The sequence below is a fragment of the Cydia pomonella genome, chromosome 22 (assembly GCF_033807575.1).
Source record: "Cydia pomonella isolate Wapato2018A chromosome 22, ilCydPomo1, whole genome shotgun sequence".
In the NCBI taxonomy this organism is placed as follows: Eukaryota; Metazoa; Arthropoda; class Insecta; order Lepidoptera; family Tortricidae; genus Cydia; species Cydia pomonella.
The window spans coordinates 4,640,177-4,654,087 of NC_084724.1; the positions used below are offsets into that span (position 1 = coordinate 4,640,177).

The 13,911-nt window shown below is 38.7% G+C and overlaps 1 protein-coding gene across 3 annotated transcripts in view; it reads left to right on the top strand.

Moving 5' to 3' along the window:
* The window catches only part of LOC133530121 (SH3 domain-binding protein 5-like), a 30,789-nt gene extending 17,198 nt beyond the window's left edge, over positions 1-13,591 (top strand). The window contains exons 9-10 of one of the 3 annotated variants that reach the window (XM_061867962.1): positions 4,409-4,843; positions 5,568-13,591. In XM_061867962.1, the coding sequence (XP_061723946.1) occupies positions 4,409-4,843; positions 5,568-5,581 (449 nt within the window). In that variant the 3' untranslated portion in view covers positions 5,582-13,591. Of the gene's footprint in view, positions 1-4,408; positions 4,998-5,567 lie in introns of all 3 variants that reach the window. The other 2 variants (XM_061867961.1, XM_061867963.1) reach the window with 2 other exon arrangements.
* Positions 13,592-13,911: the final 320 nt, after the last annotated feature.

Consider the following 13,911-nt stretch of genomic DNA (forward strand, 5'->3'; position numbering starts at 1 on the left):
GTACAAATGGCGGACTTAATGCCAGAAGCCATTCTCTACCAGTCAACCATGAGCCAAACCGAAAGGTCCTAATTGGTCAGAATACAGAGTAAAATGACAAAAAATATATCGCAAAATTATATAAAATTATACGTACATCCCCCCCCCCCCCCCCCCCTCTACAGAAGTCGACCGAAGAATACCAATTAGCTGGAAGAAATACTGGGCAAATAAAGAAATTTTTAAATCACAACTCCCTCTGCCTACCAAAAAAAATAGTGATGGATTCGGAAATACTACCATGCCTCACCTATGGTTGTCAAACTTGGACGTTCGATTACACAACCAGGCAAAAAATACAAATAACGCAGAAGCGAATGGAGAGAAGCCTACTAGGCTTAAAATTAAAGGATAGAGTAAGGAATGATGATATCCGAAGAAAAACTAAAATTAGAGACGCCTTAACATTCTCACTCGAGAGAAAGTGGAAATGGGCAGGACACGTGGCCAGATATAGAGACGACAGATGGACCATAAGAATCGTAAAATGGCCTGGGCCACAGGGCTCAAGAGGCAGAGGTCGACCATGTGGCAGATGGTCTGACGAATTAGTAGCAACAGCGGGTCCAAAATGGCTAGAGACAGCCCAAGATAGAGAGAAGTGGAATAGCTTGGGGGAGGCCTTTACCCGAAAGGGGCCCACATATTTTTTAAGTCAAATTTTAAGTTAAATTATTTTATTTTAATTTCTATATTTATTTTGTTTAAAGTATGTGTGGAAGAAATAAAGCTCTTTTATTTATTTTATTTTTATTTTATACGTACATAAATAATATGATACAAAAATATACATACAAACATACATAAATATATACCCATTGTGAAACATCATGAGGACGACCTTTGAACCTTGTCAAACAGATGCTTGCGCAACATGCGCTTGAAGGAGAATTTGTTCTGGGCTTGTCTCATAGAGAGAGGAAGATCATTCCACAGCCGGATTGCCTGAATGTTGAAGGAATTCGACATGAAACCTGTACGATGTCGAGGGACAATAAGTTGAAGGCTACGGGAGGTTCGGAGATCAGTACCGGGGCGCGGAGTAACAAATTTGAATTTATGTAAGTATAATATATGCCGTCCGAACTCAGGACCCGACTCTGGGGAAATTGCCCCTCCTCCACAGTGGGCGCGTTGATTACACGGTAGGCTTGTGTAGTACAGGTACTAAAGTCAAAAGGACGCAATTCTCCCCAGTACTAGACCGAACTATTCCACTCCTAAACATGAAATGTGAGCGGAAACAAATATCGATAGTTGAAAAATCGAATATCGTTAGTGTAGTGTGTCGACCAAGTAACAAGTAACATCCCTAGTGCGCAAAATGTTCAAGTCAATAAACAAGACCAAGTGCGGGTAGTTCGAAAAACTCGCGCGGCTAGAAGATGTTGATGTCAACTTAAGCCATTCTTATCCGAGACCACGGGGACAACGCCGTCCTCGAAACGTCAGAGGTAAATTTAAAAACTTAAGTATACGCGATTAAGTCCCGTTCTAGTCACAAAATCACAAAAACTAGACTATATTAAGGACAGACTCTTGCCAACTTACATTCACTTCTGTTTAATAATAGTAGTAAAATACTTTTATTTTTGGAAGCCATTGGACTAACTAGTCACGGGCCTAAATGTTTCTTAATATATTGATAATAATGCGGAGTGAAGTTTAAATGGCAAACAATGTATCAAGGATATTACCGAGCGATTTGACATGCAAAACTTTATTTCCAGAGTTATTGAGGTAAAACGTTAAAACTCGCGCCATATCTTCCGTCGCAAATTTCGCGCGGCATGCCAAAATTTTCGTTCCTTTCTAATGTCCTAGTTTCTAGCCCTATACCACGTTTCTTTTAATAGTTTACTAGATGTCGCCATAACCAGTGGAAACTGACGAATGCTAGGACGACATAGTTCTCTTATTAAGTGTTCCAGTATATTATTTGTTTCTGTTAAGTTTCAACCGGTAATGTTTGTATTGTTTGTAGGCTAATTGGTCCAGTTTAGAAGACTGATTGGCCTGGCCTCAAGTGGTATGAAGATGGATGGGCGGGTCCAGTTAAACATTGACAAATCAAACAAGTTTTGATTTAATGAATTAATAAATGTGACGTCATCTATGAAAAGGGACCTTATTGTCGATGGCGCTTCCGCTGTTAAAACGATGCTCCGATACAAATACAACGCTGCGCGACGCAGTGCGACGTAAGCGCCATCGACAATAAGGTCTCTTTTCATAGATATAAGAGGAGCGATTGGTATGAAGGAGCCAGTTTTTAAATAGTATCAATATAATAAAATAATAAATTATTTTGAATTATGGTGTAATTTTGTTCATATTTAACACTTTTGCCACCGAACACGGTTGCAGATAGGCGCGGTTACAATTTGCTGTTTAATATTAACCTTCCAATTAACCCCTTACCGTATACGAAGCCATATATGGCGGATATGATATTCAACTCTGTTGACAACCATTAAAGTTCAAATTTGAACTAATATTACGCTTTGGTTACCTAGTATAACGGTGCCGTGAAATTACGTCAAACGTTGCCTATGTAAAGAAAATGGCGCGGTTTCCTAGAGGGCGGTGATTGAAGGAACCTTCTTATTGCGTCCGTATTAATACGGCCGCTATATGTATTGTAATCGGGCGAATTTCCGCAACTCTACGACTGGCGCCTAATTTGCGTGACATGTGGGGGTGGGCTAATCCTGCTAGCCCAGCTCCTCGAGCAATCCTATCAAACCTTAAATGTTAAGGTCGGGGAGGTCTCTCGGGGAACCGAGATGTTTAGCTCTATATGGAGCCACTACTATTGTGTCGCCTGGCTGACGGGGCAGAACTCCAAGAAATAGTTGAATGACACACAAAACGCGTCATCATTAAGCGCTGGTTTCCTAGGATAGCGGTGCCGTCATATAGCGGCCGTTAAACCTTCCACACCTACACACACTCAGCGGTAAGCAATGGCGGGGCAAGACCAAAACTCATTAAGCAAAATGTGAGACGCAAATACACATCGGACCAAGTTATTGGACAGATGGAATACCATCCTTTTACAATTCATAGATCTTTGTTATCATACCAAGTTTCATTTTAAAGTTTACTAAATACCTCCCTAGATGGCGCTGTCACTGATGGAAACTAGCTAACGCTCGGTCAATGGCGTAATAAGGGGTTGCATGCTAAACACGGTTCTGTATAATAATAATAATAATAATCATTTTTTGGAAGCCCCTGGACTAGCTAGCCACGGGCCAATTTTATTTCTAAAAGATTTAACCTTTTGAGACCCGTGGGCTCCTCCCTGGGTAGCCAGCTTCTAAAACCAATGACGGAATGTCGCTATATTTGTCCGGGTCTCGAAAGGTTAAGGTGGTTCGCATACAAAAAAGCGGCCAAGTGCGAGTCGGACTCGCCCATGAAGGGTTCCGTACCATTTATGACGTATTAAAAAAACTACTTACTAGATCTGGTTCAAACCAATTTTCGTTGGAAGTTTGCATGGTAATCTCATATATTTTTTTTAGATTTTTCATTCCGTTATTTTAGAAGTTACAGGGGGGGACACACACTTTTTTTCACTTTGGAAGTGTCTCTCGCGCAAACTATTCAGTTTAGAAAAAAATGATATTAGAAACCTAAATATCATTTTTGAAGACCTATCCTTAGATACCCCACACGTATGGGTTTGATGAAAAAAAAATTTTTTTTTTAATTTTATGGCGTATTAAAAAAACTACTTACTAGATCTCGTTCGAACCAATTTTCGGTGGAAGTTTGCATGGCAATGTATATCATATTTTTTTTTAGATTTTACATTCTGTTATTTTAGAAGTTACGGGGGGGGGGGGTTCTACTTTGGAACTGTCTCTCGCGCAAACTATTCACTTTAGAAAAAAATGATATTAGAAACCTCAATATCATTTTTAAAGACCTATCCATAGATACCCCACACGTATGGGTTTGATGAATAAAGATTTTTTGAGTTTCAGTTCTAAGTATGGGGAACCCCCAAAATTTATTGTTTTTTTTTCTATTTTTGTGTAAACATCATAATGCGGTTCATAGAATACATCTACTTACCAAGTTTGAACAGTATAGCTTTTATAGTTTCGGAAAAAAGTGGCTGTGACAGAATCGGACAGACAGACGGACATGACGAATCTATAAGGGTTCCGTTTTTTGCCATTTGGCTACGGAACCCTAAAAATCACGCAACAGAGTTATATTTTTTATCATCGATTTAAATTAATCAAAGTTCCTAAGCAAATTTTGGATTTTTCTATTGCTGGGTCTAAAATGTAACTGGTCTAATATTTTTTCGAAATATACCAATTGTATTTGTATAATTAATATTTTTCCCCAGGGCTATCTTTGTTCGGTGAGCGCGGCAGCCACTCCGCGCCCCGCACGCCGCGCCGCACCTCCCCCTCGCGTGCGCGTTCTTCTCGCAGTTCAGCGGACGGGAACTCCGACACCGACAGCTTGGCCAGGTATGTCTTGCCGACTCATGCGTGCCTGGTACCTACAGTCAGCATCCATCTATATACGGCAGCCAACCCGCCCCCCGCACCGCACCTCCCCCTCGCGCGTGCGTTCTTCTCGCAGTTCAGCGGACGGGAACTCCGACACCGACAGCTTGGCCAGGTATGTCTTGCCGACTCATGCGTGCCTGGTACCTACAGTCAGCATCCATCTATATACGGCAGCCAACCCGCCCCCCGCACCGCACCTCCCCCTCGCGTGCGCGTTCTTCTCGCAGTTCAGCGGACGGGAACTCCGACACCGACAGCTTGGCCAGGTATGTCTTGCCGACTCATGCGTGCCTGGTACCTACAGTCAGCATCCATCTATATACGGCAGCCAACCCGCCCCCCGCACCGCACCTCCCCCTCGCGCGTGCGTTCTTCTCGCAGTTCAGCGGACGGGAACTCCGACACCGACAGCTTGGCCAGGTATGTCTTGCCGACTCATGCGTGCCTGGTACCTACAGTCAGCATCCATCTATATACGGCAGCCAACCCGCCCCCCGCACCGCACCTCCCCCTCGCGCATGCGTTCTTCTCGCAGTTCAGCGGACGGGAACTCCGACACCGACAGCTTGGCCAGGTATGTCTTGCCGACTCATGCGTGCCTGGTACCTACAGTCAGCATCCATCTATATACGGCAGCCAACCCGCCCCCCGCACCGCACCTCCCCCTCGCGCGTGCGTTCTTCTCGCAGTTCAGCGGATGGGAACTCCGACACCGACAGCTTGGCCAGGTATGTCTTGCCGACTCATGCGTGCCTGGTACCTACAGTCAGCATCCATCTATATACGGCAGCCAACCCGCCCCCCGCACCGCACCTCCCCCTCGCGCGTGCTTTCTTCTCGCAGTTCATGTGTTACCGACTCATGCGTGCCTGATACCTATAGTCGGCATCCATCTAGGGTGACTGCTATAGTTATTGGCCACTACTTATTAGTAAATGGCCTTTCCTAACAAATTAGAAATTAATTAAAAACATTTTGTCATATTTCCAGTGTGGACATGCTAACAGATGAGCAGATCGCATCTCTAATGCTCGACAAGCAACTGCAAGATGTGTGCGAGCGACTCGCCGGCGTCGCCACCCGACAACCACGGTCGCCACAATCTCCTGAGGCACGATTTTGAACCCTACATCTGTACAAATACGGTATGAAATACAACAAGCAACTGTCATATGTCTGCAAACACCTCGTTGCCGTCACCACACCGCAGCCACGATCGCCACAATCTCCTTAGGCACGATTTTGAACCCTACATCTGTACAAATACGGTATGAAATACAACAAGCAACTGCAAGATGTCTGCGAACGCCTCGTTGGCGTCGCCACCCGCGATCGCGACAATCTCCTGAGGCACGATTTGGAACCCTACGTCTATAGCAATACGGTATGAAATGCTTAACGTTTGTTATTGGCTAGAAGCATTACTCATATAGCAATAAGGCAAAAACTCAGTAATTTGGAAGTGGCTGGACCCTTTTTTGGTGCCCTATAATGGTAGGGGACAGCTACATAAATAACTGACCCCTGTCAAACAAGTTTTTGCAGGGGATAAGTTATCTCTGCAGCTGTACGTTGCCGCTTGATGTTGAAATGTACGCTTATAGGAATAAGGTACAAAACGCAATAAACAGGCGTAGTATTTATTTTGAGATTAGAGTGACACTGGATATTGAGAGCCAACAGACCTCTTTCATGCTTGACTCAGTTAATACAGGCATAAGTTTAGATTTGCCTTTAATTTCATAACATGTTTGGTATTCGGAATATTTGGATTAATGCGAAGACTATGGTGGATTGGAAAACGTATCAAATACTTTTAAACTATGGTTAAAACTGTAGTAATAAGGAAAAACATTGATTTAAGTAAGTAAATATTCTTTATTGTGCACCATACAGTTAAAAATAGACAGATTTACACACATACATTATACATACATTGTGATTTACAAAGTATAATGAACTGGATTCACAATCAACCGAAAAAAATGGGCCCACAAAAGTAATGCTCGAACGGCTTGGGCACGACTATTTCTCCCAGTCTCGTTTGGGCCGTCGACAACGACAACTGTCAAACATGACGAAATGTTTTTTGAAAAGGCGCTTATAATAGCAAAACAACAAGAAAAAAAGGGTGGCATATATTTCTTTCGGTGAGTTCTATTGATATTCTAACAGAACTAATGTGAATTCGTCGTAATTTCATGGTACGTAATAATTCATTCACTCGCTATTCATTTTGATTTTTATGCCATGATCAACATACGAAAACGTCATTGAACCATAAAGTATTAAATATTTAGAAACGTGCGTTTGCAAATTTGACACTTAAATTGTATCGCATTAAAATAACTTTTCTATGAAATACTCATCTTGTCAAAAATTATAAAGAAGCGTTATTAGCATCTACTGGAACGCATTTCCTAAAGTCAGTTTTCTCAATATATTTTGGCATTGGGCGTCCATTTGTTTTAATACGTCAATGAGGAAAATAGAAAAAGGATAGATATTACTTACAATTAGTCTACTTACTTATTTTGTTACAAATAACAACTCAATAACAATGATATCCGCGCGGGCGCGCACGGCCGTCCGCTCAGTGCTTAGCGAGTTGCGTTCAGAGAAGGACCTGAACTCATTGCACTGAAAGTAATTTGACAAGATTGTTTACATTTAGGCCACTTCTATTTCATGTATTTAGCAATACTTGCCTATCAATAAGCATTATAAATAATAAATATAATGATAGCTATACAAATGCCAAAATACTACAATTTGGCACATAATGACGCTTTACAAATTTTAGGCAGCTTATTTTTTTTTAAATAATGGACATATCAGTATGGGCAAAGAAATTTATCTGAAGGATCGAAGTAGGCAAAAACTTGCACAGTCCAAATTATATGTAAAAGTATGTAAATATGTTTGTCCGTATGTTTATATGTTTAATTTATGCGATATACAGTGTGTGAATTCAATACGGGCAAATCTTTAAACGGTGTTAATACGACCTACGAAGTATATTGAGATGACTTTTACTTAGAAATACAATGAAAATATTAACTATACCAAATAATTGGGCCCGCAATGTGAAGTTACGAGAACACACAAGTTACGAGAACGTTTGTTTGCAGTTACTATAAAAAAAAAACTCGTATCGCGTAATGTCATGTCTTGTAATGTTTGCAGTACAAGTATATTGCTGCTCGGTAAATTTTCAAATATTAATTACGAATTAACACGTTCACAGTCCAGTGCCCCATATATGGGTCACGCTGAACTATCTCCGCACGTCCGTGCACCACATATGGGTCACGAAGATACGACCAGGTAGGCACTTAGTATAACTTCATACTGCATAATAATAAAGGGATAATTCTTATATAATAATATTTTTGGCTAGTTAGACAACAGCATGCAGACAGTTATTGTTTTAATTCGAGTGTGTGCTTGTTTTTTTTAGTGACACATATCTGGAGCATGGACGTGTGATTGAAGTAATTTGCTTGGACGTACGAGAAAATGAATACAATGAAGTATGGGGATTGTTAACGTGTTAAGTGTAACTTAAAAATACTTCTTAACTCATGATAACACGCGTAAATTCTATGTCTGGTATAATTTATTGCATGCATTGGATTTACACACTGTATAGTTCGAATTTTGACTCACTGTAATTCGACTACCATAAAAAAATATTCTTAATTTTATTTGTGTACATATACTCTTGCAAATCATCACTGCCAGCAAAAAAAAGCTCGAAATTTAAATCCAGTGTGAAACGTTCATCTTTCGCACTTACATTTCTAAAATATGCCGCCTTTTTTCTGTCAAAGCTACTTGCCAGAGTATATATGACCGCGGCCGGCAAAACGTCCCACTTTGTCGCTTGCCATAAGAACTAGATTTGCTTGTATTTTTATACGAATAACCAAGGCGTCCTTATGGCAAGCGACAAGGTGAGTCGTTTTGCCGGTTTCGGTCACATATTTTTATGGAATTTAAACTTTAAATTAATAACAAATGACAAATTAATGAAATAGTTCCTTAACATAATTTGAGCAGGATAACTAATTGATTCTCATATTTAATACTCAAAACCTTTGTTTAGTTTTTTTAATACATGTGTTTTAAAAGAAAATGGTGGGAAAATTTACGCGTAGCCGCCTTTTTGTGGAAAATTATTAAATTAATACTTTTAGGACTATTTTTAGTGTCTAATGGTGATAAAATAAATATAGGAGATCTGCTTTAGACTAATAGAAATCAAAATGCAATAAAATTATATAAGTGTGTTGTAACTAGTTATGAATATAAGAAGAAGCCTAACACTCTTGCCTGTACGTAGGTAACTTGTAATACTAAATGTGACCGTGGCCGGCAAAACGTTCCACTTTGCCGCTTGCCATAAGGACTACATTCGCATGTATATTTATACGAATAACCTGTCAAGGCGTCCATATGGCAAGCGACAAAGTGGGACGTTTTGCCGGCCGCGGTTGCAAATAATATTAAAAATGACATATATAATTACTCATTTACAAAATTATTTTTACTATATTTGATTTTATACTCTTTGTATTGTCAGTATTTTTAAAAGATTCTTTTTACCCGAAGTACTAGCCTAATAAATAAATAAATAATAAAAAATATTATAGGACATTATTACACAAATTGACTAAGTCCCACAGTAAGCTCAATAAGGCTTGTGTTGAAACATTCACAACAAACAAACATCTAGGTTTTACTCCACCATATTATGTTCTTTTAGGCTAATAAAAAAAATACTTGCATTAGAATTGACAATTGAGTGCTGACATTTCGGGATTTCGGCGTTTAAAGTGATGTTTACATAATGCTTAACAGTATTGCTAGTAATGTTTGTTTGTGAAAAAGTATTATTATTTATTATTCGTTTAGATTTAAATGTCTCTTAATTAGATTTAAAGATCTCTTACAAATACTTGAGAGCTCAACATCGACATTGTCACAAATATATATGTGACTGATGTAAAGGTACCTTATGACGGTTGGCGCTTACGTCGCGTAGAACAGTTTCAGTATCTTATTAATAATAGTGTCAGCGCCAGCGGCCATAAGGTACCTTTACCCGTGGAACGTCACATATTTGTTTCGTTCGTAACTTACATATTAAAATTTATTTTAAAACAAATGAAATATACATTTTTAAATGCACAATTTTATAATGTCAATTTTATTTTGGTTGCTTATTGAATAAAGTATGTTTATTAACCTTTTCGACGCCGTGTCAAACACTGCTGTCACTCGGACGCCACGTCACCGAAGTGTCAAAACTGAAATTGAACTTTATTCATATGCAGGTAGGTCTATGTTGCTCTGTGGTCTGTTACGGATTAATCCGTCTTCGACCTTGCACCTACGGTGTGGAAATATACGTCATTGGCGTCGAAAAGGTTAAAGTGAAATATCGTGATATGAACTAATAGACCAGGAGCTAGTATCTAAAACGCTGACTTTTATTAGTTTTAAAATAATGGCACTCCCTTCAATACAAATAGATATTGAATTACGTAGCTAGCTCTTGGCCTATAATGTTAATGTGTGATAATTATTATTCATAGTACAATTTGTAAGTATACTTTATGTTGAGATTAAAAATAGTAAATTGTAGTTGAAAATATTTGAGATGAACGTAATTTATAAACACTTAAGGCGAATTTAATCCTATTGCGTCGGTATTAAGGTGTATATTTCCTTGGATTGTTTAAAAAAATGGTAATCTTTTGTATTTTCCACTATAATAAATAGCCATTCCATTTATTTGAATAGGTTAAGTAGATAATAATTCAGAAAATGACAACATCACGGATATTTATCCGTAAAAACTATTTAGTTTTTACAGTAATATGGTGCTACTTTCCCTGGCTATGTCAAAAAATTTAAGGGCCATATGTACTGTTAAACGTTGTAAGATATACGTGCGAATAATTTTCTACTTTCCGCACTTGTATCGCAAATAACTATTATAAACCTTATTATAGTTTATAAAAAAAAAAAAAACATTGACAAATATTTATTCAATGCCATTTCTTATCATTATTTTGTGAGAGTGATATGCAACTAGATTATATTGTTAGGTAAAATAATTAGTTTTAAGTAGTTAATAAATAATATTGCAATTATAGCATAATATGAAAATGTGCCGTTGAAGGTAGATTTCATTTAACATTTCATAAAAGTCCTCGATTGTACTGTAAAATCTCACTCAAAACAATTCATCCATTCGTGTGCTGTCACAGAATAAATAATAGTAACTGTGGTACTACGTACAGAAGGTTCACTCTCTAACAAAACGCGTGTATTAGGATAGTTATGACCGCAAGATGGCGCAAGCGCGAGCAAGCGTCCGTTCCGTCGCGGCGCGGCGACCACTACTGCTAGACACCAGGGCTATAACCGCGAAAATCGAAGTTCGTCAATTGCGGGCATTTTTCTCTGTCACTCTAATTACGTCTTAATGAGAGTAAAAGAGAAAGATCCCCGCAATTTGCGAATTTTGGTTTTCGCGGTAGGCCCCCTGATCTGGTGCGGGCCGCGTGTACTTGTAGCGACGCGAAATCGCGGAATGAGCCACCCCTGGTGCTTAAACAACTTATGAGGTTTTTTTTTTTCTGAAATAGTAAAGAATTTTCCCTCTTTAATTACCGTACAGGGTAATGACTTGAAAAACAATTCAAATATATATTTGAGCGGATTTTAATTTGACTGTTATTTTCATCAGATTTTGATATTTGGTGCATAGATAAAGTTCCCAATTCTGTTCAAGACAAGTGCAATTTCACCGTAAAAAACTCTAAGAATCCTCATTTCCCTCTCTGGATATTAACATTATAGAAAGTATGATTACACTATATGATGTATATTGACCATAGCTGTTGCCCTTCGTTTGACTTTTTAGGATTGTTGATTATAAGGGTTAAGGCGACCGGTCTGGTCTAGTGGGTAGTAACCCTGCCTATGAAGCTGATGGTCTCGGGTTCGAATCTCGATAAGGGCATTTATTTGTGTGATGAACACAGATATTTGTTCCTCAAGTCATGGGTGTTTTCTTATGTATATACGTATATACAATGTGTTTGTACACGTATAGTGGAGCCAGTACGATGAATTTTATCGAAAAATCACCCCATACCTATGTTTTTTCTCAACCATTTTAAAAATGCACTCCCTTAAAGTTTTATATGGCGTCAAACATGACTGCTCTTGGTTAATGTACCATTTTCAGTCCATTGACCTATTGCGTTTTTAAAATGGTTGAGAAAAAACAGGTATGGGGGGGTGATTTGGTGATAAAACTCATCGTACAGTCAGCATCAATAGTAGCGGATGAAACAACGCGCCAAGAGTATCTGACATCCCAGATAACTTTTCCAAATATATAATTTTTTTTCTAAAATTCACGTGCAAAAGTATATATTTTACAGTCTTAATTGTTCTATATTAATGACGTGACTTTCTGTTAAGCTGTTACATAACGGTAGATACTTATGAAGCATTATTCGATCCGCTACTTTTGATGCTGACTACTATTCGTGGTTAGCGGCTCCACTATACGTGGAAAAACACATAGTATATCGTCGCCTACTACTCACAGTACAAGCTTTACTTAGTTTGGGGCTGTCGATCTGTGTAAAATTATTCCCATATATATATATATATATATATATATATATATATTTAATATATTACGTGCGAAAAACCAATTCCATACAAATTAGAATTGCTATACTAACTCCTATAATTATTAAAATTCGAAAAAAATTATCGAGGGGCAGGGGCAAAGCCGGTTTCCAGGTTATTAGATCCAGATTTCGAGACGGTCAGCTGGTGCTATCTCCTTATTAGATCAGCAGTGATCAGCAGTTTCCCATTCCACTTTAATTACGTCACACGAATTTCTAGGCTCTTTGACTCCCCCCCCCCCCCCTCCTTCCATGTCACAATCAAATTTGGCAAACCCCTCCCCCCTGGTGTAACGTCGAATTTATGATAAAAGAATAAATAAATTCATAACACAAAACCGATTAGGAAAGAAAATTAAACAAACAAAACGATTATTATTCCAAAAACTCGTTACTTAACTTTACAAAAAAAAAAATCGGTTACTGATGATGTTAAAATGACGTCTCAACGTTTGTGACTCCCCCCTCCCCCCTTTGTCACAACATGTCACTCTCTTGACCCCCTCTCTCCCCCAAAACGTGCTATGTGCTCACTCCGTACATCAGTTTTCTTATCGAAACGCTTATTATTTTCGTAGTCGACTTCTCGCGGGTTCATCAGTACTGCTACTTGACAATAGATGTCGCGACGAACGAAAAGTCTAATGCTCAACAATTTTCAGCTAATATTAACTGGATTCATCGGAAGTCTATTTTCAACTGCTTGTAATATTAGTTGCAAATTGTTGAGCACACACTACACTTTTCGTCAGTCGCGACACTCGTAACGTCAAGAACCGGTACTGAGGGCCTACCGCGAACCACGTTCGACGTGTTGCCTCTCTGTCACACTTGTGAATTCGTGCGTAAGTGTGACAGGGAGGCAACACGTCGAACGTGGTTCGCGGTAGGCCCTCTGATAAATCCGCGTAATAAGCGTTTTGATAAGAAAGATGTATGGAGTGAGCACTATGCTTTCTTATTTCTCTATGGTGTTTAAAACAAATGTTTTTTCTATGCATAGGTGCATGTAATAATGCAGCCGATTTCTTAACAAGTACAATGTTATTTTACATAAGTAGGTACCTAAGGCATTTATGAACATATTTTTTATTTATTATACAGAATCGGCTGCCATATTCGATACAACCCGCACTAATAAGATAGCTTTAAAAGGTTCATTATTTTGCTGTTGTGATATACTGTACAAACGTCAGTTACTGTAGATATACCTATGATAAGATATATATGTTAACTTATGTACGTGTTGAAATAACTTGCCTTCAGATGAATAATACAAGTATGTAGTTAAAACTGTTTTTATTTCCTCTCATATCCAATTTCCTGTTTTAGGAGTTTCTAAATGTCATGGCATACACTGCCAAAATGTCAAAGCTCTAATTTATCAGAGAAATAAAAAATTAACATAAGAGTGCTCACTCCATACATCAGTTTTGGGACCAAAATGCTTATTATTGACATCTAGCGTCGAGTAGCGGGATTATCAGTACCGCTATTTAACTATAGATGGTGCGACGTACGAAAAAATTTGTGTGATGAGCACGAATATTTGTTGCTGCGTCTTGAAAGTTTTCTATGTATTTAAGTATTTGTATATTATATATATCGTTGTA